The sequence below is a fragment of the Tachysurus fulvidraco genome, chromosome 23 (genome assembly GCF_022655615.1).
Source record: "Tachysurus fulvidraco isolate hzauxx_2018 chromosome 23, HZAU_PFXX_2.0, whole genome shotgun sequence".
Classification (NCBI taxonomy): domain Eukaryota; kingdom Metazoa; phylum Chordata; class Actinopteri; order Siluriformes; family Bagridae; genus Tachysurus; species Tachysurus fulvidraco.
In genome coordinates, this window is record NC_062540.1 from 12,002,370 (window position 1) to 12,026,870 (window position 24,501).

Sequence of the window (24,501 nt, forward strand, 5' to 3'; positions counted from 1 at the left end):
TGTATCTTTCTGTCTCTATGGAACCGGGCAGGAATCAAGCGCGTCTCCCCTGGAGTGCTTAGTCGAGCCTGCCACTTACATGTATCAGCCAATCAAAAAAAACAGAGGCTACACAATAGCCAATCAGAAAATAGCACTATTGTATATGGGTAAGATTTAACGCAACAACCAATGAAAAAAAAAGCATATCCTGGAATTGTTCAGCATCATCCTCGTTCACCCACAGAGAAAAGCAGTGGAGCTGCGAGCATCACTGGAGCTGCGAGCATCACTGGAGCTGCGAGCATCACTGGAGCTGCGAGCATCACTGGAGCTGCGAGCATCACTGGAGCTGCGAGCATCACTGGAGCTGCGAGCATCACTGCAAGCAACACAGAGTAAGTCATGATCTCTTGTTTAATGTTACAACAAATTCACAACTTGTTCGACACGAACAATGACATTTTGACTGCTGTTAGAGAATACTTCCCAGATAAGCAGCATCATGAGTGTCTGTAACTTAGCCAACGTTTTACAGCCTGTTCACTTACAACACCTGCTCAGATCAAGCAGGCTTGGTTTTAGTGCTTCCACATTCTAATGCTGATGCCCAGAGGGTATTTTCGATGGTCGGTTTGAACAAAGACTCAACAGCTTGTCTCTGGACGGGACATTGTCATCAATCATGACCCTAAAAATGGCTGGGCTTGAGCCGAACTGTTTTAAATGGGAGCCAACATTACAAATGATAAAGGAGTCCAAAAAGGCAACAAACACTTACAATAAACAACACCAGTCACAATCTCTCTCTCTCTCTCTCTCTCTCTCTCTCTCTCTCTCTCTCTCTCTCTCTCTCTCTCTCTCTCTCTCTCTCTCACACACACACACACACACACACACACACACACACACACACACACACACACACACACACACACACACACACATTAATTAATGGAAATTGAACAAATCTATTTTTATTTGGTTAAATTGTGTTCAACGATCCTTTCCAAGCAAAACAACACTCCCATTGTTGTGTTTGGGTGGGGGTTTGAAGATGTCACTCTTGCCTGTCTTCAAAACTTGAGAGCCCTAAATCTAACTTGTTTGTTCAGCACATCCCACAGATGCTCAATACGACTGAGATCTGGGGATGTTTGAGGCCAAATCAACATCTTGATCTCTTTTTCATGTTCCTAAATAAATAGTATTTGCAGTTTGGCATGTACATATGTGTACATATCTGAAACAGTGTTTAGGTACAGTAGGTGGTACATATCAAAATAACAATTGCATAAAAGGTTTCCAGGCAAAATATTACCCAGTGCATAATGTTGCCCCAGCATCCAAGTTTCATGTCTTACACAGAAAACTGAAACATATGCACCTGACCATCCACATGATATAGAGGAAAACATGATAACTTGATTAAAGAGCCCAGCTCAGTGGCCTGACTTGATATCAAGAGCCTAAGTAAAGTAAAATGTGTTACCAGTATTTATATAATGTATATAATGTCTTGTTTATAATATTTCAGTGTTAGTATATGTCTAAATGCCTAACACGTATCAAACACTGGAGAAAAAATACAATATGACCATTTGAATCCTGAGCATTTTTCCATCTGAACTAATCTGATCTAATCAATTAAATTATTTCTGTGACACAACACAGCAACACAACTCTGTGAGCTCAGTTCATTGTTGGATGTCAAAGCATCTAAAACATATGAAACCATGTAGCTCAACAAGGAAAAAATGACATGATGGGATTTTAATGGAAAGTTCAGCTTTATCCAAGTGGGGTCCTGCTCATAAACTGTACCGAATCCAGTCATACAGGGAATAATACAGTAAGTAAGTTTATCATTTATTTTCTCTGCAGTTATTCAATGGAATAAAATGTCCATATGGGGGAAGGGGGTTTGTTTGTTTGAAAGTGTTTTTGAGTGAATCATTTTGAGTAATTATTCACCTGTGCTTTAATGATTTATCATGTTAGCCATTTTGCTTACTAGATTATTCTTTACTGTGACTGTTAGTTGTAATCATTTTTAAATTATTTTGTTGCTGTTCACTACCATAGACATATACAATTAAACAGGATTAATAACTTGTAATGGCATTTTCCAAAAACTGGGCTATATCGATTAGTCTGAGAGATGCAAGCAACTTGCATACCCCTGCCCTTCATCTATCCACCATATGTTAATCTGAATGTTAGTGTTTGCAGTATATCAAAATAAAAGACATATGGTAGTATTTACTGTAGGATACTAATACTTTCATTACTGAGTTTCGAGTCTGTTTTACCACATCTGCTTTGTTTTATAAATGGTTCAGCTTCAGCTGCTATGGATCTGGATGTAGTGACCTTATTTGCCATTGCTGTGGGGACGCTCGCTGTTCCACTTTTACTTTTCATGGCATCCTTTATGCTGTGGCCTTCATCACTTATCAAAGTTTATTTCTGGTAAATTAACCAGTTTCACTGTAAGCTTCTTTTTCTTTTTTTACTAGTATATTGATCAGTAACATTAATATTTTCTTTTATTTTAAATACATTTTTTCATTTATTTGTATTGTATTGATTTTGCATGCTACAGTCATAGCACAATACTTTTAACATTATAACAGGCTAAATTTGGCACCCTTATGGATTCTTTGATTTAATTATTTAGGGGAAATCTGATATACGCTCTGTGTAGAACTTGATTTTCCAATTTAGCAAAGTTTTCAAGTAAAACCCCCTTTTCAAATCTAGAAAACATAACCATTCAAAGAACCAAATATTCTAGTAATTAAGAGTCCTGCAATTAATTGAGAGCTTTTTTCCTATAGAGTAAAAGGGATATTTAAGGGTTCATTGGATTATTTATTAGAGTTGGAGATAATATTAGAGATAATTTAGAGTTGGAGCTCTGTTGTAGGGCTTTACATTAGGGATTTCCCTAGGACAACTAAAGAAACTTCATCTATAATAACTTCTGTCTTTGTAAACTTAGTGCCTTACAATGCTTTTAATCTTAGATGTTAGATAGTTTTGATAAATTGTTTTGTATTTAAAAACTTTTTGCATTTTAATTTTGAACTCATTCTTTTTTATTACCGTTTCTAATGGTTTGCTTGTCGATGTAACATACTTTGAAAATTTAGTCTGGAATAAACTGTCATTTGAATTAAGCTCATTGTTTATTTATGTATTTATTGTTGCTTGCTAGGTACTGGAGGTGCAACCTGGGCCTGCAGGTGTACCATGCTAATTGTGGAGGCTATCGGTTCTGTTACTCTTCCAGAGGGAGGCCTAGCGTTAGACCCTCTATCCTCATGCTGCATGATTTCTCTGCTCACAAAGATACATGGCTCCCTTTGATTAAGGTGTGTAATGCAGGCTTGCTTGTTTACTGATAACAAAGAACCAAGCTAATATGTCTTTGGTCCATAATGTGTACAGTACCTTCCAAAGCATCTGCACCTTCTGTGTGTGGACATGCCAGGGCATGAGGGGACTACACGTACCAGTGCAGAAGACTACTCCATCCATGGACAGGTTAGGAGAATACGCCAGGTAGGCATGTTGTTATTAAAATGTGTCCTAGAAACTTAAATTAATATTCATTACAACATTAAGACAAGGTTAAGAAATGTTTGTCATTGTCATTTAGGAGCAATATTAGAAAATGATAGGGGATTGAATTGTATTGAATCAATATCAGTTTAAAGAGATTTAAAATTTTGTGTTGGGACAATATACATATGTGTTAGAATTTTATTAAATATATGCTATAACCAGCTATTTTTGGGAAAAATAGTATTGTGTGGACAACACTTAAATGAATGCTTCAGTGTCCAGAATATTAACTATAAACAACATAGAATTACACAGTTTGCTGTTGTCTCTAAGTTTGTAGAAACTATTCATCTGAACTGGAAACCCTTTCACTTGGTGGGCACCTCAATGGGAGGAAATGTAGCTGGAGTGTATGCAGCCTGCTACCCCGCTGACCTCTGCAGCATGACACTCATCTGTCCAACTGGTCAGTTTATTTCTGATGATGGATAATGAACAATAATTCATATAAGGCTTGGGCAATATCGGATAAATACTTTATAGTTATTATAAATTGGCATGTAAAATGAATTAATTTATTAATATGACACTTTTGAGAACTACTGTACTTACTGCCTTTGCTTAAAATGTAAATATGTTTACTCTTCTTTTTTTTGTTACTATATGGTTATTAAATTATATTATATAGTGGATAATTAACCTATAATTCTTCATCATTTCACCCCTCCAGGTGTAAAGTACCCTTCCAAGACTAAATCTGATAAGCACATGCATGAGTTGGAGTTTAGTGAGGCCATGCTTGGGGTCTCTCTCATCCCATATACACCACAAGAAATGGGGGACATGCTGAAGCTCTGCTCCCATGTACGCTTTAAAGTCCCCCAACAGGTAAAAATTTCCTGGATTTTTAGGTTGAACTTGAAGTGTTTGACTTGATATTATGTTGCCTAATATGCTACTATTTGTTTCATATTTAGATTCTTCAAGGACTGGTGGATGTACGACTTCCACACAATGAATTTTATCATGAAGGTCAGTGTGAAGCCACTCTTCTGTCTTTTTTATTCTGATGGTATTTCAATTTGCATGTTTAAATAGTTACATAATGCCCCTCTAACTATTTTTTAAAACCATTTTAATAGTTTTTAAGGAGATTATGAAGGAGAAGAATAAATATGCCCTGCATGAACACATGCACCTGATAACCACCCCTGTTCAAGTCATCTGGGGAAAGCAGGATCAGGTAGGTGTGCACATGCAGCGCACTTAAAATGATAATGTTATATCAGAAATTCTACATTTATGTTAAGGGTGTGACATATTACTCATATGTCACACCCTAATAATGCATAATGCATGCATGAAGTAATAAACTAAAATAACGTGTCCCAAAAAAAATGCAGCAGTTTTTTTTTATTTGTTTTGTAATACATTATGCTGAGTCATTTTGTACATTTTGCAAAGAAATACTTGAATTTGTTAAAATGAAAGTTCATGATTTTGCTTTTAAGCTATTGCCAGTGAATACACGTATGTAAATTCTTTCTATAATAGTTGGACACATGTTTAAAGCACATGAATAAAAAAGACCTTTGGGTTAGGGTTAGCCTAACTCTAACCCTTTGGCTGAGTTGTCAATTTATGTGTTGTCACCCTCTTTGAAAATATAATGAAGCATCTACTTATATAGCTCAAGATGTCATGAATTGTCATGAAATCCATACACACAGCAACACACCTTATTGAAATTCTCTACAGGTAGTACATGTGTCTGGGACATGTTTGCTGGCTGAGGCTCTGCCAGGTTGTCGTGTGGACCTGCTGGAGAATTGCGGCCATTCTGTAGTAATGGAGCGGCCCCGACGCACTGCCAAACTGATCTTAGACTTCATCTCAGAGCAGAGCTTGCCAAATAAAACTATCAAGAAGAATTTCTAAGACATACTTTTTGACAAATCATTTAGCCAATAGTTTTGTTTTTGCCTATGTAAAAGTGTGGTGTCTCAGACTAAACAGTAAGAATATAGCAGGTAGATCATATTTTCATTTTGAATGCAATAAGAAATATATTTCAATGCTGTATGTTATTGAGAAAGTCTTAAAAATGGGGCTTAGTGACCCTGCGGTCTGTGAAGAGTTTTTAAATGTTACAGTGATGATCAGGTTCAGCCATTGTCAAAGATGACTAGAGTTCTTATTGTTAAGTTTTGCACTTAAAAATGTACATTTTCATTTAACTAAAGACATTTATTTTTAATTAAATAGGCTTAATTCGAAGTTTAGGAGCTTAAAAAATAAGTATATAAATATACATCTCTTTACATTTTATAAAAACAAACCCTGAAAGATGCTGTTAATGTGGATGAAATGTTCAGGAATAAACAAAACTCTGATTAAATAAATATGCATATGCTTGATGTTTCAGTAGTTGATTGTGTATATAAAATAAAACTGTGCCACAATCCTAAATATATCTTTAGAAGTCTTTTTGTGCACTGATCAGGTCCCTGCTTGTGGTGTTTGACATATAATGGCCCTGTTTGTTTATGTTTATTTATTGTGTGATGAATTTGGGGACTAATTCACAACTCCATCACCAACATATTATATTGGGAACAATTCTGACCTTTAATAATTTAGAAATAATGTTCCTCGGAAAAGGGATCCTCTGGGATTGTTTACACACACGCACTGTTATTATAGTTACCCGGATGTTCAAGTAATGTGAAAAAAACTGCTCTCTGTCACGTGACTAGGCGCTGCTCAGTGCTGTAGAGTCACAGCAGGCTTTGACCAGCATGCTATCTTTCTCCTGCCGTACAAACGTCTCGTTTGACTTCATTTAAACCCGAATAGGCAGCAGTGCTCACAGGTAAAGCTGTGTTTGTTTCAGCGCTATATTACGATGATAATATGTTTTCTTTCATTCGTTTACACCATTTTGTAACTAGGTTACTGTGCAGAAGGTTAGACTCTTTCAATGGTAAATAATGCTACTAGTATTAGCTTTAACGGGCCACGGATATCACACAGCTAGTTATGTGTGATAGCAGACTTTTGTACACGTTAAACATTTGTGATAGTTCTAAGGCTCATTCAAATGAACTAAATATGAACCTACTTGATATGTCTGCTTATCAAATCATCTCATGCTATTAGCTACATAACGTTATAAGCTCTATGCTAACGTTCTCAATTTTAATCGTTTTTTTATCTTACAATCTTCCTGTCTCTATTAAAGACAGCTTATATAGTTTGAGATTGTGTAATATCTTGCAGATCTGTACTTTCTCTGTAAGCCTGGCCTGTCTACAAAGTCTTATCAAATGGATAATGGAGACTGGGGGCACAGGGTGAGTTCAAACTGTAGACCTCCTTTATCCATCATTTAAGAGGGACCACCTTAGTACCCACTTTAACCATTACATTCTCTGAGTGGTAAATCATTCACAGTACAACAGTGATTTGTGCATTGGGGTGGCGGCAATACGAGTGTATTAGTGAATATGTGTGTTGCTTTTAATACACTTATACTAGTTACACACACACACACACACACACACACACACTATTATGTGGATAGAATGTCAGTGCCACAGCTGTACTGAGAATGGACCACCACCCAAATAATATAATATCTGGTCAGTGTGAAACTATAGTGATAATGTGAGTACAGTTTTGGTCATATGGGGGTGATAAGTAGGTCATAAAATAACATAACAGAGAGAAAATGGTCATAAATTATGTTTCCGTAGTGCATGTAAACGTAAATGTGCTTTATAAAAAGAGCAAATAACTGTAACTACAAAGAAGGATTTTAATAAATGTGCAAAAATTAATATACAAATCCGAATGAGGAAAAATTGTGATCTTTCTGAAACTGATCATGCAATTTTGCTTATTTCATATACTGCTGATCTCCTGTGATGGTCACACACAGCCGTTCATAGATTTTACACACAATAGTGCAAAAAAAACATTGAGTGTTTAACAGTTACTGCTGATATGTGATAGGCTGATTATATAACTGCATGAATGTACAGGCATCTGTAAAAGTGGCATCTACATCAAGAGTCAAGTCAAGAGTCAAGAAGCTTTTTATTGTCATTTCAACCATATATAGCTGTTGCAGTACACAGTGAAATGAGACAACGTTTCTCCAGGATCAAGGTGCTACATAAAACAAAGACAGGGCTAAGGACATGTAAGTAGTCTTAGCCACATAAAGTGCAACTGTGCAACCTGGTGCAAACAGTGCAGGACAAGACAAGCAAGACAGTGCAGGACAAAAGACAGTGCAGGACAAAAAACAGTGCAGACATTAAGTTACAAGACAATACAAAAAGTACAAAAAATGCAATACACAAAAGACAATAAACAGTAACAGAAACAGCGCCGACCGACCGGTGTAAATACTGAATGTTCAAACAGTATTTTGTGCAGTAAAAGAATGAACAGCAGCAGGTTCTTAGCAGCAGGTCCTTTGGATTATATATGGAGTTGTGCAAAAAACAGCAGATGACTGAGATATTGTCCAATATGTGCAAAAACAGCAGAAAAGTGTGCAAAACAGTGTGTGTGTTTTGTGAGGGTCTGTGCAGTCCATACAGATGATGTGTGTGTATGTTGTGCTCTTTATTGGGAACATCTGTTCCCAATAAAGTGTATAATTTGACAAATCACTCTAGAGAATACTTGACTTTACTATTCCTGCCATCCTTTTTTTTAATTTCCTTAGATGACTCACCCAGTCACCTTAAATGTGGGAGGTCACCTCTACACCACTTCAATTTCCACACTCCAGCGGTACCCTGACTCAATGCTGGGTGCCATGTTCCGTGGGGACTTACCCACCACACGAGATGCTCAAGGAAACTACTTCATTGACAGGGATGGCACTCTGTTCCGCTACATACTGAACTTTCTGCGCACATCAGAACTGACTCTGCCATGTGACTTCATGGAGATGGATCTCCTGCGTAAAGAAGCTGATTTTTATCAGATCGAGCCCTTAATCCAATGCCTCAGTGACCCAAAGCCACTGTACCCTCTAGATACCTTTGAACAGGTGGTAGAGCTGTCCAGTACCCGCAAACTCTCTAAGTACTCAAACCCAGTAGCTGTTATTATTACCCAGCTGACCATCACCACTAAAGTACATGCACTGCTGGAGGGAATCTCCAATAACTTCACAAAGTGGAACAAACACATGATGGACACAAGAGACTGTCAAGTGTCCTTCACCTTCGGACCTTGTGACTACCATCAGGAGGTATCTCTCAGGGTTCACCTCATGGACTATATCACCAAACAGGGCTTCACAATCCGAAACACTCGGGTTCACCACATGAGTGAACGTGCCAATGAGAACACAGTGGAGCACCACTGGACTTTCTGCAGGCTTGCTTACAAAGTAGAAGACTGACGACACACCAAACTGTTCAAAACTGCTGTTGCCAATGCTATAAGTTAATTATGATACATCTATTTCATTGTTTGTTGCGTGACCAAACTCAATAATTACAGAAAAGGGGAAAATACTATTGATAAATGATCAACCAAATTTAGTGTTTTATTCATTCTGCAAAGTTTTTTTTCTTTCTTAAATAAGATCATTCCATGTATTGAAGGAAAGGTTAGAACAAGTTTAATCCACATGCTGTAGCCCACTATAGGATCCTCAGATTGCTTTTAATGAATCATGTAGCAAAATAATTATTCATATATTCAGTCTAGATAAAAATTCTACAAAGGATTTGCACTATGTGCGACATCACAATCCTGAATGCATGCATGTTATAACATGTACGTAATATATTAAATTGTTGTCAAATTAGACTTCTTTCATTTTTTTTCCTGTCCTTTAACTCTTACCATCTTTTCTTAATGGCACTTGACCATATAACATTAAATGTTATGTTTAACAAACCTCAAATGTTAGAGGTTTGTTAGACCTAACCTTGAAATTTATATGCATGTGCATATTTTTGTGATACAATTATTGACTGTAGCCTATCAGTTATCATAACCCTCTACCATGTGCACCAGTGTTTTTGATTCTTTGTCTTTTAGCAGCTATTATTTGGGTAGTGAATACATCCTGGTGATGCAGTGTTAAGATTTTTAAAAATCTATCTCACTGCAAATACACTGTCATTTAGCAGACACCCTTATCCAATTTATACTGAGCAGTTGAAGTTTAAGGGCCCTGCTCAGGGGCCCAGCAGTACCAGCTTTTTGGACCTGGGATTCAAACTCATGACCTTCTGATTAGTAGTCTAATGCTTTAAACACTAGGTTACCACATCCCTACAAATAAATTCCCGATGTAGAAATAAGAGTGTGTCCCATATACTGTAATTGATTGAAGTCAGATTGAAGTCATATCCAGAGTGTATTCCTGCTTTGCTTCCAGCATTCGCAGCGTAGGATCTAGAGAAGCACCACAACCCTTAGCGGAATAAAGTGGTTTCTCAACATGTGTTAATAACAAAAATGATATAAATGTACACCTAAAAGTTGTGCTTTTGATTGTTGAGCCAAGAGAGTGTGACAAATTGTACAGAGCAACAGGCTGCAGTCAGTAACCTCATTAAAAAAATGCCCAAGGCAGGTGTACGTAATAATGTGGCCACTGCTTGTTCATACTCGGAGGGGTTAAAATTCAATGCAAGAGCTGTATGCTGACGAAAAGCGTGATTCTCCCCTCTGTGCAACCTAAACTTGGTACAATCCTTTTTAATAACCTATGACCACGAGCAGTGACGTGACGTCAACACCGCCATGTTGCCCTGTCATGTCAGCTTACATTAACATGCGTGAAGGTAAAGAGAGAAGGGAAGGACGAGAAAATGTCACAGCGTAAATAAATATATAATAAAGATACATTAATAAAGAGCGCTACGCTTTTTGAGGCATTTTCAACTGTTTTTTTTTCGCCGATACCAGGAGCAGGCGACATGTTTAGAAAGAGCAGAAACATTCAGTATATTCTAAGTATTGTTCCAGGGAAACGACGCTTCGGAGTTTACCGATTTTTGCCCATCTTCTTCTGCATCGGCGGTGTCATGGAGTGGGTCATGATAAACGTACGAATAGGACGAGAGACATTTTGTAAGTTCTTGTTTTACAGTGTATTAAATCCTGTCTGTGTGCGCACCTAACCTATGAACCTCGGCATCTCCATGGTAAAAGAACCGAGCAAGGATTATATTGGGGGACAAAAAGCACATTACTCTGATCAGTTGTTTAAAAAAGCTTCATGTCTTTAATATCCAGTCCAATTTGCTCAACATTTGGTCTTAAAATCAGACATCCCAAGTGTCCCGGAAGTCATATTGATAGCGGCTCCCTAATGCCCGCAAATTAGTTAAAATCTCCCGGAATCTAGAGCGATCGAGCAAGAGCGCGCATGCGCGACAGAGACTGCGCTCCAAACTTTGTAGCGCGCGCGCACGGCAGAGAGAGAGGGGGGGAGCGAGAGACCTTGTGCGTGTGTGCGTTATTAAGCGTATGTAAGCGCTTGTTGTTGTTTTCGGAATACCTCCCGGAAAATACTTTTTGCAAGTTGGGATGTATGTAAAATCATCTTAGTTTTCCCCAGTATTGGTAACCAGGACTGATAAAATGTTTCTTGTTTTTTCTTCAGATGATGTCTACAGGAGAAAGCGCTCTGAGAGGGAATACCAACAGAAAATTGAGGATGGGATAATCGTACTTCCTGAATCAGAACCAAAATAAACATTTTTCACTACTGCAAATATGTTCATTCAAGCTAAGTGATACCAGAGAAAAATGAGATGCAATAAGTCCTTTGCCAGGGACATTGACTCTTTATCATAGATATGTCGCCTTGTATAAGGCAGTACATTGGAACGAATGCGTCAATAGAGCCGCCATCTTGGTACAGTGGACCCCCTCCTCTTAATTCATCAGCGTCAATGTAGGCAAAGAAATAAAATCACCATAAATCGTCATGAATGCGATTTTCTAGTTGTTTTTGGTTCTTTCCAAAGGTCAGACATGTATTTATCATTAAGTCCAGAGAAAATTTAAGGTTTTGATATTAAGATAATCTACTTTTTCAAAATATAATGCATAGTGCTAGTAGGTGTAAGTTTATTACTTACAGTACATTCTTCCACTTGAGTAAACTTCAAATGAACAATCACTACTTACCTTATAGCCTACTGCATGCAACACTGCTACAATGGTGTGATTATACATTAATGTTTATTTAAACATTTAAATTGTATTGGTTTATTAAATATGATACACAAAGCAATTTGCAGGTTGAAGCAAATCACAAATTTGAGAGGAACATAATGTGAAAGTTAGATAGTTGAGGTGCTAAAGACTTCAATCTTTTATTTATTCTTTTCCCACAATACTTTTGCAACATTAAATAAGTATGTACTAAAGTCACATAAAACAAAAAACAAAGTTTGACTTTGAGGCTGAACTGCCAACCTAACTGGTGACATCCTTCCAGGACTGTCAGCTCAGTTAACCATTAAAAAAAGTGTTTAGTATCCTTGTCCATGACTGCTGTCTCTGTTTATCACTTGGGAATCTACAAACAGATTCAGATTCTGATTATTTTATTTAATGCCATGTCAGCAATCAAAAGCTATTTTCATGGCAAAAATTCAATTACAAAAACACAAATATCATATAAATACAATAGAAAAACAAATATAAACAGCAACTCATATTATGCATTTTTTAATTAACATAAGTCTTAGTTCAAGTTCAAGTTTTCTTTATCAATCTTCCACATGTACAGTATATACAGAGAATTGAATTTGCGTTACTCTCAGTCCCAAGGTGCATGCAGATCCAAACCCTTTTCACGCATGATGTCATTAAATATGTCCTTAAGTGAAGTAACTTGATAAAAGAGCATTCTGCTTGTGTTAAGTCCAGGACAATCTAATAAAACATGTTTGACAGATAAGGGAATCTTACAAAACGTACATAAAGTTGGGACTTCACCTTTAACCAAAAAAGCATGGGTCAATTTTTAATGTCCTTATTAAGAGCTTCGGAATCTACAAACATTGTCAGTTTTCCTAACTGTCAAAAATGGGTAACTAGCATGGATTAGCTGCGGCCGCTAACCAAGGACTGAAACAAACCAACGTAACCAGAAATATAATGTTGTAACATTCAATATCGTAAAACACATTCTCACCTGTGAAAAGTAATCCCTTGCTGCCTGGTTTTTATATTTCTTTCGTTTGAACATCCAAACGCAGCAGAGAAGTCCGGCATCGTCCATTCATTTGAAGTACAAGAGCACTGTACAAAGATGGTGGCGGTTTTCACGCATTTTTAGGAACCCAATGGGACATCTATGTATAGATATTTATGGACTCTTTATGTAAAATTTACATATTTCCCCAAATGAGGATAACAGACCTAGAAAAGCCTAAGGAGCAAAGTTTTTTTTCAACGCGTATTTATTAACAATTCAAAGATCCGATTATTAGAGCATCTCAATTGTAATCATCATTTTTACAATATCACATTTTTACAAATTCATGAAATAAACATTTTGTCTTTACAGACAGGCATTGTGTATTTCTATGCACTATTTTTTACAGTTTTTTTTTTTACAGTTTGTTTTTTCAAGAAAAATATTTGTTACAAAAATATCTGGTGAAGTAGCAGAGCTCGGGTAGTGGAAATAAAAGATCTTGAGTTCATCGGAACATTACTATTATGTCAGGACTCTAAATGATGTGAACACGGAAACCTGGGGAAAAAAAGAATTACATGCACCACATGCTATTAAAACATGACATATTAAAATATTGTCAGATACAGTATATATATATATATATATATTCTACAACGGCTGGTCTACTATTTTGTTATACTACTTAGTACAGGAGTTTGAGGTGTTAGAATGATACATGTAGTGTGTGTTGTTGCCCTTCCAAAACGTTTCATCCGTCAGGATGGTCATGCTCTTATTCTGCATGAAGAAACAAAATACAATTATTTTGGTTTTGGACAAAAGCTTGGTTGTCTGATTCTTTATATTTTATCAACCCATGGACATGTTAGAAAAATACATTTCAGTGAATAACCATAAAGTCTGACACTATTTTTTAAGTTTTTGTTTCTGTTTCACTGATTAATTAATAATATAAATAACTTGCATCCCATGTGTAATCTAATTTCAGTTTCATCCGGTATCATGAGCAAATTTATTATGGTATATTCCATCTTTAATAGAGTAGCAAATGCTTTTCACAGCACCACTACTATGTGGTCTTAACATTTTTTTTCAGGTTATAAATTAAAACTATAAGTAATAAGTACTTTACAATTCAAGGAATAAAAAATGCTGTGTCAATTTGACCAAGGATATTTCTAAGGCTCATTTAGATTTTTTTTTTATTATTTTAAGTTTTTTTTATTAACTTGGGATTGCTTATTAGGTATTTACACCCTAGAATTTACACCAGTAGTTTTGAAACTACTGAATAATATTCATGACCAGAAAACAGATGTACATATATTATACATATTAACTATTGTAACTGTTACAAAGATTATATTACTGCCAAGCTCTGGGCATGATTATATATGTATATGTAATGAATAATGAAAAGACATGGAGCTGCACAACATGCAGGCTCTCTGGAAGTGGTGGAATGGCCTCCAATTCTTTGTCACAAAGGTAATCTTGCCATGTGAAATACTGGCACACGAATGATGATCCCTTAGATTGCCAGGGCATTCATTATCAAATTTCACTTGAGATAAATTACTGGAATGACCTTTAAAAAGACACTCTGTGAACTGGTAAGAGTGAAGTTCACAAAAGTATATTAAGAAATGGAATGTAGCCCAATTTGTAACATACCATCAAGCTTAACCCGAAATCACTATTAACAATGTTAAAATGATTGAGCAACTGTACATATTTGTGTCACATCCCCTGAATAAGATATTTGACTACTGGAATTGCTACAAACAAACACCAACACTTTAATTCATGAGTAGTTTTATACATGTAAAAAAAAAAAAGGTAGCATCCATATGAAAATAACATGGAAAATTCTTCATCATATTCAAGAACTCTGAAGAATTGATTGTTCAGGGAAAAGATTTCCCTTACAGATGACTTCTTGAATGCTTGCAGTGTTGTAAGATACTGTATGGCAGGTGATCAGGACGCATAAAGAACACAACTGGATCCATTTTCACCAATGCGATACGACACTTCATTCGGGTCCACCCACAGTGTTAGCTCACATGGAAGCAGGGAAAAGATTTCCTCCTGTGTAATGCCAACGGCCCAGGCAGCTTTGCCTATCAAAGGTTCCATTTTGTGGTTGATGCGCAAGCATCTGTAGCCTGACCCTCTGCAAGGGTCTTGGGGGAACCAGTGTTGCTCGTAGTACTCTGAAAGAAAAAAGGTAAAGCAAGATAAGAAAGGATCCTCAATACTATTTTCTATTTCCTGTCTCGCCGCCTTCAACACCCACAAGCAGCCTACAAGCACTACTCACTCTACTACCACCCAGGTCTAGAATCGGGTACTAGACTAAGTGAATTATGGCTGTAGTATTGATCAAGTTTTAAAAAATCTATAGTTTTAGTTATACCAAGATGTATTTGTATATGCAAGACCTACAGCAGATTCAAAATTCCCGCTTTGTTCTGTTTTGGTTTAAATTTGTTTCCCTTTCATAGCAGGCACAATGTAGAACTTTAGAGCAGTAACAACTAATTTTATAGTATGAAAGTATAACTCAGTGTATTTATCTAGTCAATACATGTCTGATAAAACTATCTGTAGAAATGTGAATGACTAGAAGGAAAATACAGGCTGTAATGAATATTGAAACTCCTCGTACCAAGTAGCGTCTTCTGCAGGGAAAAGTTTAAGTGATTAAGTTGATCTTCAGTAAGAAGGCCAGTCATTCTGACCAGACTGCTAACAAAATTAGCAGCTGTAGAGACTTCTGTTCTCATGTTTGCCGAACAGCAACACCTGTAAAAAGACCGATGGATTAGAAAGGCGACGGATTGGAGACACAGTAGGGAAATACGTCTTTTACTGTTCGGGATGAAAAAGTTACCTGATGAAATATATAATATACAAAGAAGGATTTAAAGAGGCTTATATCCAAATAATCTGTGATTACAGTGTAATTGTCAGCTCTGACATTGAAGCAAGTGCGGACAAATTTCCTGCTCTTTCTAACTTAAAATCTCTGGCTGTCACAAAGGTTCCATCCGAATACGCTGAAACGTCATCAAAGTCATTCAAGTGACGTCACACAGTGTTTTCATTTAAATTGAAATGAACGCATCTAACACTAATTAACTATGAACCGAGTGTATAAACCCACATACGTAAACAAAAATCACACATGACTGCTATAGCGTGAATGATCACATCCCCTGTTCTTTATTACAGACTGGAAGAAAATTCAGAATAGATGTTAAATGCTGTACAATTTAATTTCCGTTTCGGACAGTGTATTATTAACAAACGACAAAACAATTGTTCCTATATCATTAGCCTATGCAGACGTCCCCATTTCAGATCTAAATATTAATATAGTGTATTAGGGAAGCACGTTGTCTGCTATGATGTATTATTTGACGTCTCTACCGAGACAAATAAATGATTTACTGCTTCCAAGAAGACTTACAACACTCCAAACTGTGCAAAAAGTGAATTACTATACATCTATTTCATTGTTTGTTACGTGACCAAACTCAATAATGAGAGGAAAAGGGAAAATGGTATTGATAACAGTTATCAACTAAATTTAGTGTTTTATTCCTCAAATATGCAGTCAGCTTTTAACTAATCATGTAGCAAAATAATAATTCATAAATTCAGTCTAGATAATAATTCTACAAATGATTTGCCGTATGTGCAACATCACAATGCTGAATGCATGCAGATTGGTATTTTTACAAAATATATCAAATTCTTGTGTCGAATTAGACGTCTTTTTCATTCTTTTCCTGTCCTTAACTTTTGCTGTCTTTCCTTATTAGCACTTGACCATATAAAATGAAAGGTTATGTCTAACAAAGCACAAATGTGCATTTTGTACACTTTTTGTGCACTTAGCCTATAAACCTCAGCAACCTAGGAAGAATTTTGTTGGGACCTGCTTTGTTTCCAGCATTCCCAGCATAGGATGTAGAGATGCATCACAACCCTTACCTGAATAAATTGGTTTATCAAGATGAGTTAATGACAAAAGTGTTCTAAATGTACATCTCAAAATTGTACTTTTGATTGTTGGACCAAAAGAGTCTGACAAATTGTACAGAGCAACAAGCTGCAATTAGTAACCTGATTAAAAAATATACCTATATAATATACTTATGTACCTAATTGCACACCTAATCTTCATAGTAAAAGAACCTAGAAAGGATTTTGTTGGGAGACAAAAAGCACATTATTTAATATCCTTCATGCTTAATAGCTTTATGTATTTAATATCCAAGCAAATTTGCTCCACATTTGGTCTAAACCCTAAAATGGTAAATGTATCACATTTGATACATGAGATTCTGAGACCCCTGGAACACCTGCATTATCAATACTTTCCTCAAAAACTTGTTGAATACAATCTGAGACTTGTCTTCTGCCCCCTAGTGGACTTACCCAAGCCCTGCAATCTTTTACAATACGGCTGCCTTCATGGACTTACTTGCTAGTTTTTTTGCGGGGACATCTTTGCTGATTTTGAAAAAGTTATGGTAAAAATAGCATATATGTAAATACTGAATTTTTAATATGAGTTTATTCTTTATTGAATGATAAATAATAATAATAATTATATGAATGTGCTCATAAAATGGTGTTGAATATATGTGTATCAAATATGATGCAGCAGGTATCGGAGACCAGGGACAGTTGTAACAGGGGACGGTTGTAACACCCTGAATTCCTCCAAACAGAAACAACTTAGTGTGATGACACTCACTGTGCACATGCTCAGTTAGTTTCCCTCCATTTTTGCCATAAAAGGAGCCACATTTGAATCTAACTGACGGAGTTATCTACAAAAGATTTTTTTGAGGTAAAAACAAAATTACTTTTTTTCTGATGTACTTTTTTGGATGCTGTTATAGATTCAAATGTCTATGAATTCAAACAAGTATTATTAGAATCACTATTTTGTAAGCTAAAAATATAAATGGCTAATCAAGCTAGCTCACATGAGATAAAATCATGGTTGGTGATACTGGGACGATTGTAACGTCCCGTTATGGACAACTATACCTGCCACCTTTCTGTGGAGGGGATTGATTTTTGCAAGTGCCATGGCATCGTCCTCCTCTCATTCCACCAACACTGTTCCCATAATCTGCGGCCCTTGGATCACAGTGTACTGTACTGTATATGGGCTTCTGAAGAGTCTGGTGTTGACCCCAACTGCTGTGACGGCTGGATGAAAGCTCATCCAGGAGCCACAATGTCTATTTATGATCTGCCAGGCATTGTGAAGAGTGCCCTTCCCCATGCTGCATCAAAGGCAAATATTCAGGCAGGGTTTGCATGCACTGGAATTTGGCCTTTTAATACTGTAGGAATATTTTCACTGACAGTGTCTTTGCACCATCCCTAGTCACAGATGCCAGCAGTGACACCAGAGGTTCCATCTTCCTCTACAACTCCATCACCCAATGTGGCAACGGTGGCATCCTCCATGCCACTTAGAGCATCATCCCCTGTAACACCATGTGTTTTGTCCAAGCCTGAGCCTGGACACATCATCTTCAGCTATGGACACAACTTTTTCACCTGTGTCCATCCGTCCACACCAAAAAGCTGGCCCAAGAAAGCAGACAACAAATGGCAGGAAAAGAAGGGAAAACACTGTCCCTACAGATACTCTCATGAAAAAAAAAGTGACGTGACATACAGCTAAGTACTGTATGGTGACCCATACTCAGAATTCATTCTCTGCATTTGACCCATCCAAAGTGAACACACACCCAGAGCAGTGGGCAGCCATTTATGCTGCAGCGCCCAGGGAGCAGTTAGGGGGTTCGGTGCCTTGCTCAAGAGCACCTCAGTCGTGGCCGGCCTGAGACTCGAACCTACAACCTTAGGATTATGAGTCAGACTCTCTAACCATTAGGCCATGACTTGCCCCTGGGCAACTGGCGGTCGAGAAAAGCAGGTCTGCAGCTAAAAGATAAATTAATTTCAGCAACAACATAAAATCCAAACCGAAGGAGTAGAAAACTCAGGACTCATCTGATGATGAAAATGAATTCTGCATTGTGTGCTTGGAAAACTTCTCCAGGTCAAGGGAGGTCTGGCTCCAGTGCTGGTCCTGTAAAGCCTGGGCACACAAGGACTGCACAGACGGAAGGAATAAACTTTTTTGAGGTGTTCTACAAAAAAATTATTTTCTTGCATTATAATTTGACAGTTTCATCCTCTTTTTTTTCACATTTGTGTGAAAAAAGGTAATCATTACTTAACATGAAATGAATAGTCACAATAACATGACTGATAAATAATATTTTCTATTTTGAGTATATGATTGATTCATCATGTATATTTTAGACATGTAGACAACCGTCAACCGTCACTTCTGCAAATATGTTCATTCAAGCTAAGTGAATACCAGAGAAAAATGAGATGTAATGAGATGTAAGTCCTTTGCCAAGTAGATTTAAATTTTAACACTGAATGTTTATATAAAATGTACAACTGTCCCCAAATCAGGGTTACAGACCGAGAAAAAACAAAGAAGAAAATTCTTTATTTCAACATGTATTTATTAACAATTCAAAGATCTGATTACTAGAGCAATTATTAGAGCATCTCTGCTGTAATAATAATTTTTACAATGTCACATTTTAAAGACATTTTTACAAATCCATGAAATGAACATTTTGTCTTTACAGGCATTGTGTATTTCTAATTTTTACTTGTGCTATTTTTTTTTTTTTTTACAGTTTTATTAAAGTTTGTTTTTTAAAGAAAAAAATTGTTACACAGAAAAATATCTGATTTAGAAGCAAGACTTGGGTAGTGGAAATAAAAGATCTTGAGTTCATCAGGACATTACTATTATATCAGGACTCTAAATGATACGAACACTGAAATTTCATACACCACATGCTTTTAAAATATTGTCTGATTTATATATATATATACACAGACACACACAAACACGCCACAAATGGTATACTATTTTGTTACTAACTGCAAAGCAAGACCTTGACAAGGCCAAGCTTTGAAAGCCTTTTGCAGATACGGGAGCTTTGAATAATAACGGAATGTGGTGATATTAGCCCCAGGTGCAAGTCAGTCAGCCTACAGAGGATTTCACTCCAGTCCCTCCACTGACACATCCTCTGCTTACTTGTAGAAGGCGTTTGGAAGAGATCTCAGACAGATGAAGGTGTTTGGATGCTGGGCAAGTATAATCGGGTTCCCATCCGGTCGCACCTCCTGCATGTTGTACCTGATGTAGTGTGTGTCATTGCCCTTGTAGAACGTTTCATCCGTCAGGATGGTTATGTTGTTATTCTGCTTGGAGAAATAAAATACAATTATTTTCTTTTTGGGCAAAAGCTTGGTTGTCTGATTCTTTGTTTTTTTTCAACCCATGGACATGATAGAAAAATACAATTCAGTGAATAACCATAATAGTATAGCAAATACTTTTCACAGCACCACTTAGTATAACAGTATAAAATTTATTATAAAATTATATTATTAGAATGGTGAATAATTGTGCATGGGACTGTACATCATCTGGCAAGTACTTTACACTAAAAAATAACAGTGTGCTGTGTCAATTTGATCAAGGATATTTTTAAGGCTCATTTAGATTATTTATTTATTTATTTATTTTGCCACTGTCACCTTGGGATTGCTTATTAGATACCACCATAGATTCTTTTGAAACTACTGAATAATATTCATGACAAGAAAACAGATATATTAAAATATTAAATATTATAACTATTACAAAGATTAGATTACTGCCAAGTGCTGACTAGGCATGATTATGTATGTTTAAATAATGAGTAATGAAAAGACATGAAGATGCACAACATGCAGGCTCTCTGGAAGTGGTGGAATGGCCTCCAATTCTTTGTCACAAATTAGGTAAAGGTATGGCATCTTTTTGAGTTTCTGGAATTAAAAATACTTATGTTACAAATTAAAACAACATCAATTAGATGATCTTGGCATGTGAAATACTGGCACACATTATGATGCATTCAATACCTTTAAAATTGTTGATCTGATGCCATTTTGGGTCTATTGCGATTTTAATTTAGCTAGTTGGTTCCCAGCCAGTGTTAGTTCCTCCAGTTGGTCCAGTTTACAGAACTCTCCATCCTCTATTTCCGAAATTAGATTGCCGGTCAGAACAATCTTTTAAATGTGCCTATAATAAAAACACATAGAAAACACATTAAAAAAAACTCAAATTATTGTGTAACGTAAAATATCATATCTTAAAATATGTTCTGTCAGAGTGGCGCAGTGACTAATTGCAGCACATAAGAAGTGAATGAAACATCTGACTTTATGCTTTAGGAAGCATGCTTTAATAGGTCAAAACTTTTTCATTTGCAAGAGCTGTGTGCTGGCTTCAGATGTTGCCTTTAAGAAAATATCATTCATTATTCTGAGTACACTAATTCAGGGCCAGTTATTACAGGGCCTTCATCACCTGCATTATCCACTGTGTCATAGTCTGGGGCTGCAATGACCTTTTCCTTGGATGAAGGCCAAACAAACATTTAAGAGTAAAGAAAGAAGTTAAGAAGAAGGAAAAATAAAGATTGGTTTATATATAATGTACTATGCTCTTAATGCTTTTTAAATTTAGGAAGCATGCTTTAATAGGTCAAAACTTTTTCATTTGCAAGAGCTGTGTGCTGGCTTCAGATGTTGCCTTTAAGAAAATATCATTCATTATTCTGAGTACACTAATTCAGGGCCAGTTATTACAGGGCCTTCATCACCTGCATTATCCACTGTGTCATAGTCTGGGGCTGCAATGACCTTTTCCTTGGATGAAGGCCAAACAAACATTTAAGAGTAAAGAAAGAAGTTAAGAAGAAGGAAAAATAAAGATTGGTTTATATATAATGTACTATGCTCTTAATGCTTTTTAAATGTGTCCTTTCCAGTTTCCAGTTCAGTTCCGGTTTGTTGAATTGCTTGTGCAACAGAATGTTTGTCCCAACATGGACATGGGTTGCACTGTTGTCTCCTGCATACCATTGCTTAGATATTTGAAAAAGTTATGGTAAAAATAGCATATATTTATTGATAGGTAATAAATATTGAAGAATCTAATAATAAATTGATATTTGTACAGAATGTTATTGTAAAATAATGTTGAATATATGTGTCAAATATGATACAGCAGGTGTATTGCATTTCACAATTAAACCTACATTAATCCTGCCACTCTGCCAAGTTTATATAAGATTTTATTATTTATTGAAATAATTAAAAATGAAAAAGTCATCTTAATATAATTTTCAACTGATTCCAGTCTAATAGAATTGAATCATTTACAGCTTGAAAGTTTGTGAACTCTTTAGAAAATTCTATATTTTTGCATAAATATCACCCAAACCTTCATCAGATTCTCACACTCCTAAGTCCTAAAAGTAAACAGATTAAATGCAATCAATCAAATGTTATTATACTTTATTTAAAAAATATTATATAAAAAAATAAAATAAAAAATATCTTATTAAGGAATAAAAAATAACAGTGTGCTGTATCAATTTGTTCATAGATATTGCTAAGGCTCATTTAGATTTTTTATTTATTTTTTTGCCATTGTAAACTTGGGATTGCTTATTAGGTATTTACACCCTAGAATATTTTGAAACTACTGAATAATATTCATGACCAGAAAACAGATGTACATAGATTATAAATATTAACCATTATAACTATTACAAAGATTATAGTACTGCCAAGTGCTGACCAGGCATGATTATATATGTTTAAGTAATGAATAATAAAAAGACATGGAGCTGCACAACATGCAGGCACTCTGGAAGTGGTGGAATGGTCTCCATTTCATTGTCAAAAAGGTAAAGGTATACAATATTTTTGAGTTTCTGGAATTAAAAATACTTATTTTACAAATTAAAACAACATCAAATAGATAATCTTGCCATGTGAAATACTGGCACACGAATGATGATCCCTTAGACTGCCAGGGCATTCATTATCAAATTTCACTTCAATTAAGGGTTAAAGTGGCAGCTTGCTGGATATGGGATACGAATTTACAACCTTCTGATTGGTAATCCAATACTTTAACCACTAAGCTACTACAGTACATTTCAGTGTGCTGATGTTGAATGATGACCCCTTACACTGCCAGGGCATTCATTATCAAATTTCACTTGAGAATAACTACTGAAATGACCTTTAAAAAGGTGACAGAGTGGGAACTGGTAAGAGTGAAGCTGACAAAAGTATATTAAGGAGTGTAATGTAGCCCAATTTGTAACATACCAACTAGTCAAGCTTAACCCGAATTCACTATTAACAATGTTAAAATGATTGAGCAACTGTGCATATTTGTGTCACATCCCCTGAATAAGATATTTGACTACTGGAATTGCTAAAAAAAAAAAAAAAAAAACGCTTTAATACATAAAGTATTTTCAAACGAGTAGTTTTATATACAGTATTATTAACAAAAAAAAGTTTGCATTCACATTAGAATAACGAGGAAAATGCCTCATCATATTGAAGAACTCTGAAGAATTGATTGTTCAGGGCATGGATTTCCCTTACAGCTGACTTCTTGAATGTTTGCAGTGTTGTGAGATATGGCAGATGATCAGGACGCATAAAGAACACAACTGGATCCATTTTCACCAATGCGATACGACACTTCATTCGGGTCCACCCAGAGTGTTAGCTCACATGGAAGCAGGGAAAAGATTTCCTCCTGTGTAATGCCAACGGCCCAGGCAGCTTTGCCTATCAAAGGGTCCATTTTGTGGTTGATGCGCAAGCATCTGTAGCCTGACCCTCTGCAAGGGTCTTGGGGGAACCAGTGTTGCTCGTAGTAATCTGAAAGAAAAAAGGTAAAGCAAGATAAGAAAGGATCCTCAATACTATTTTCACCACCCACAAGCAGCCTACAAGCACTACTCACTCTACTACCACGCAGGTCTAGAATCGGGTACTAGACTAAGTGAATTATGGCTGTAGTATTGATCAAGTTTTAAAAAAACTATAGTTTTAGTTATACCAAGATGTACTTGTATATGCAAGGCCTACAGCAGATTCAAAATTCCCGCTTTGTTCTGTTTTGGTTTAAATTTGTTTCACATTCAGAGCAGGCACAATGTAGAACTTTAGAGCAGTAACCATAACTAATTTTATAGTATAAAAGTATAACTCAGTGTATTTTTCTAGTCAATACATGTCTGATAAAACTATCTGTAGAAATGTGAATGACTAGAAGGAAAATACAGGCTGTAATGAATATTGAAACTCCTCGTACCAAGTAGCGTCTTCTGCAGGGAAAAGTTTAAGTGATTAAGTTGATCTTCAGTAAGAAGGCCAGTCATCCTGACCAGACTGCTAACAAAATTAGCAGCTGTAGAGACTTCTGTTCTCATGTTTGCCGAACAGCAACACCTGTAAAAAGACCGATGGATTAGAAAGGCGACGGATTGGAGACACAGTTCTTTAAATACGTCTTTTACTGTTCAGGATGAAAGAGTTACCTGATGAAATAAATTATATACGAAACAAAGAAGGATTTGAAGCGATTTCTATCAAAATAATCTGTGATTACAGTGTAATTGTCAGCTCTGACATTGAAGCAAGTGCGGACAAATTTCCTCTTTCTAATTTAAACTCTCTGGCTGTCACAAAGGTTCCATCCGAATACGCTGAAACGTCATCAGTCATTCAAGTGACGTCACACAGTG

At 36.2% G+C, this 24,501-nt stretch overlaps 4 protein-coding genes and 1 long non-coding RNA gene across 6 annotated transcripts; 3 read left to right on the forward strand and 2 right to left on the reverse strand.

Moving 5' to 3' along the window:
* The first annotated feature begins 315 nt into the window (after positions 1 to 315).
* abhd6b (abhydrolase domain containing 6, acylglycerol lipase b) lies at positions 316 to 6,098 on the forward strand. 2 transcript variants are annotated; one of them, XM_047807456.1, is made up of 10 exons: positions 316 to 377; positions 1,654 to 1,831; positions 2,322 to 2,451; positions 3,200 to 3,356; positions 3,433 to 3,546; positions 3,883 to 4,015; positions 4,280 to 4,437; positions 4,527 to 4,581; positions 4,692 to 4,792; positions 5,308 to 6,098. In XM_047807456.1, the coding sequence occupies exons 3-10, from the start codon at positions 2,333 to 2,335 to the stop codon at positions 5,485 to 5,487; spliced, it is 1,017 nt and encodes a 338-aa protein (XP_047663412.1). In that variant the 5' UTR covers positions 316 to 377; positions 1,654 to 1,831; positions 2,322 to 2,332; the 3' UTR covers positions 5,488 to 6,098. The 2 variants fall into 2 exon arrangements, with proteins under 2 accessions (XP_047663412.1, XP_027026464.1); XM_027170663.2 differs by lacking the exon at positions 316 to 377 and having other exon boundaries at positions 1,561 to 1,831.
* A 165-nt stretch (positions 6,099 to 6,263) lies between these two features.
* kctd6b (potassium channel tetramerization domain containing 6b) lies at positions 6,264 to 11,525 on the forward strand. The gene is made up of 4 exons (XM_027170276.2): positions 6,264 to 6,421; positions 6,829 to 6,902; positions 8,288 to 10,662; positions 11,198 to 11,525. The coding sequence occupies exons 2-3, from the start codon at positions 6,876 to 6,878 to the stop codon at positions 8,972 to 8,974; spliced, it is 714 nt and encodes a 237-aa protein (XP_027026077.1). The 5' UTR covers positions 6,264 to 6,421; positions 6,829 to 6,875; the 3' UTR covers positions 8,975 to 10,662; positions 11,198 to 11,525.
* LOC113658262 (small integral membrane protein 4) lies at positions 10,509 to 11,309 on the forward strand. Its single transcript, XM_027170579.2, has 2 exons — positions 10,509 to 10,662; positions 11,198 to 11,309. Exons 1-2 carry the CDS (start codon positions 10,509 to 10,511, stop codon positions 11,287 to 11,289), a joined length of 246 nt encoding a protein of 81 aa, XP_027026380.1. The 3' UTR covers positions 11,290 to 11,309.
* A 3,061-nt stretch (positions 11,526 to 14,586) lies between the features above and the next one.
* LOC113658126 lies at positions 14,587 to 15,778 on the reverse strand. Its single transcript, XR_003444321.2, has 3 exons — positions 15,648 to 15,778; positions 15,423 to 15,559; positions 14,587 to 14,967 (listed from the first exon to the last, which is right to left on the reverse strand). It is a non-coding gene; the product is annotated as an uncharacterized LOC113658126 (long non-coding RNA).
* Positions 15,779 to 23,179: 7,401 nt separating this feature from the next.
* On the reverse strand, positions 23,180 to 24,444 carry LOC113658077 (protein BTG1-like). Its single transcript, XM_027170258.2, has 3 exons — positions 24,295 to 24,444; positions 24,069 to 24,205; positions 23,180 to 23,632 (listed from the first exon to the last, which is right to left on the reverse strand). The coding sequence occupies exons 2-3, from the start codon at positions 24,184 to 24,186 to the stop codon at positions 23,397 to 23,399; spliced, it is 354 nt and encodes a 117-aa protein (XP_027026059.2). The 5' UTR covers positions 24,187 to 24,205; positions 24,295 to 24,444; the 3' UTR covers positions 23,180 to 23,396.
* Between the last annotated feature and the right edge of the window lie 57 nt (positions 24,445 to 24,501).

Bases quoted from the DNA above. Each gene is read 5' to 3' on its own strand.
- kctd6b (XM_027170276.2), top strand. From the start codon at position 6,876: ATGGATAATGGAGACTGGGGGCACAGG. The intron at 6,903-8,287 runs GTGAGTTCAAAC...TAATTTCCTTAG, and splicing joins ATGGAGACTGGGGGCACAGG to ATGACTCACCCAGTCACCTT.
- abhd6b (XM_047807456.1), top strand. From the start codon at position 2,333: ATGGATCTGGATGTAGTGACCTTATTTGCCATTGCTGTGGGGACGCTC. The intron at 2,452-3,199 runs GTAAATTAACCA...GTTGCTTGCTAG, and splicing joins CTTATCAAAGTTTATTTCTG to GTACTGGAGGTGCAACCTGG. The intron at 3,547-3,882 runs GTAGGCATGTTG...GTTGTCTCTAAG, and splicing joins AGGTTAGGAGAATACGCCAG to TTTGTAGAAACTATTCATCT.
- LOC113658262 (XM_027170579.2), top strand. From the start codon at position 10,509: ATGTTTAGAAAGAGCAGAAACATTCAGTATATTCTAAGTATTGTTCCA. The intron at 10,663-11,197 runs GTAAGTTCTTGT...TTTTTTCTTCAG, and splicing joins AATAGGACGAGAGACATTTT to ATGATGTCTACAGGAGAAAG.
- LOC113658077 (XM_027170258.2), bottom strand. From the start codon at position 24,186: ATGAGAACAGAAGTCTCTACAGCTGCTAATTTTGTTAGCAGTCTGGTC. The intron at 23,633-24,068 runs GTACGAGGAGTT...TTTTTCTTTCAG, and splicing joins CCTGCAGAAGACGCTACTTG to ATTACTACGAGCAACACTGG.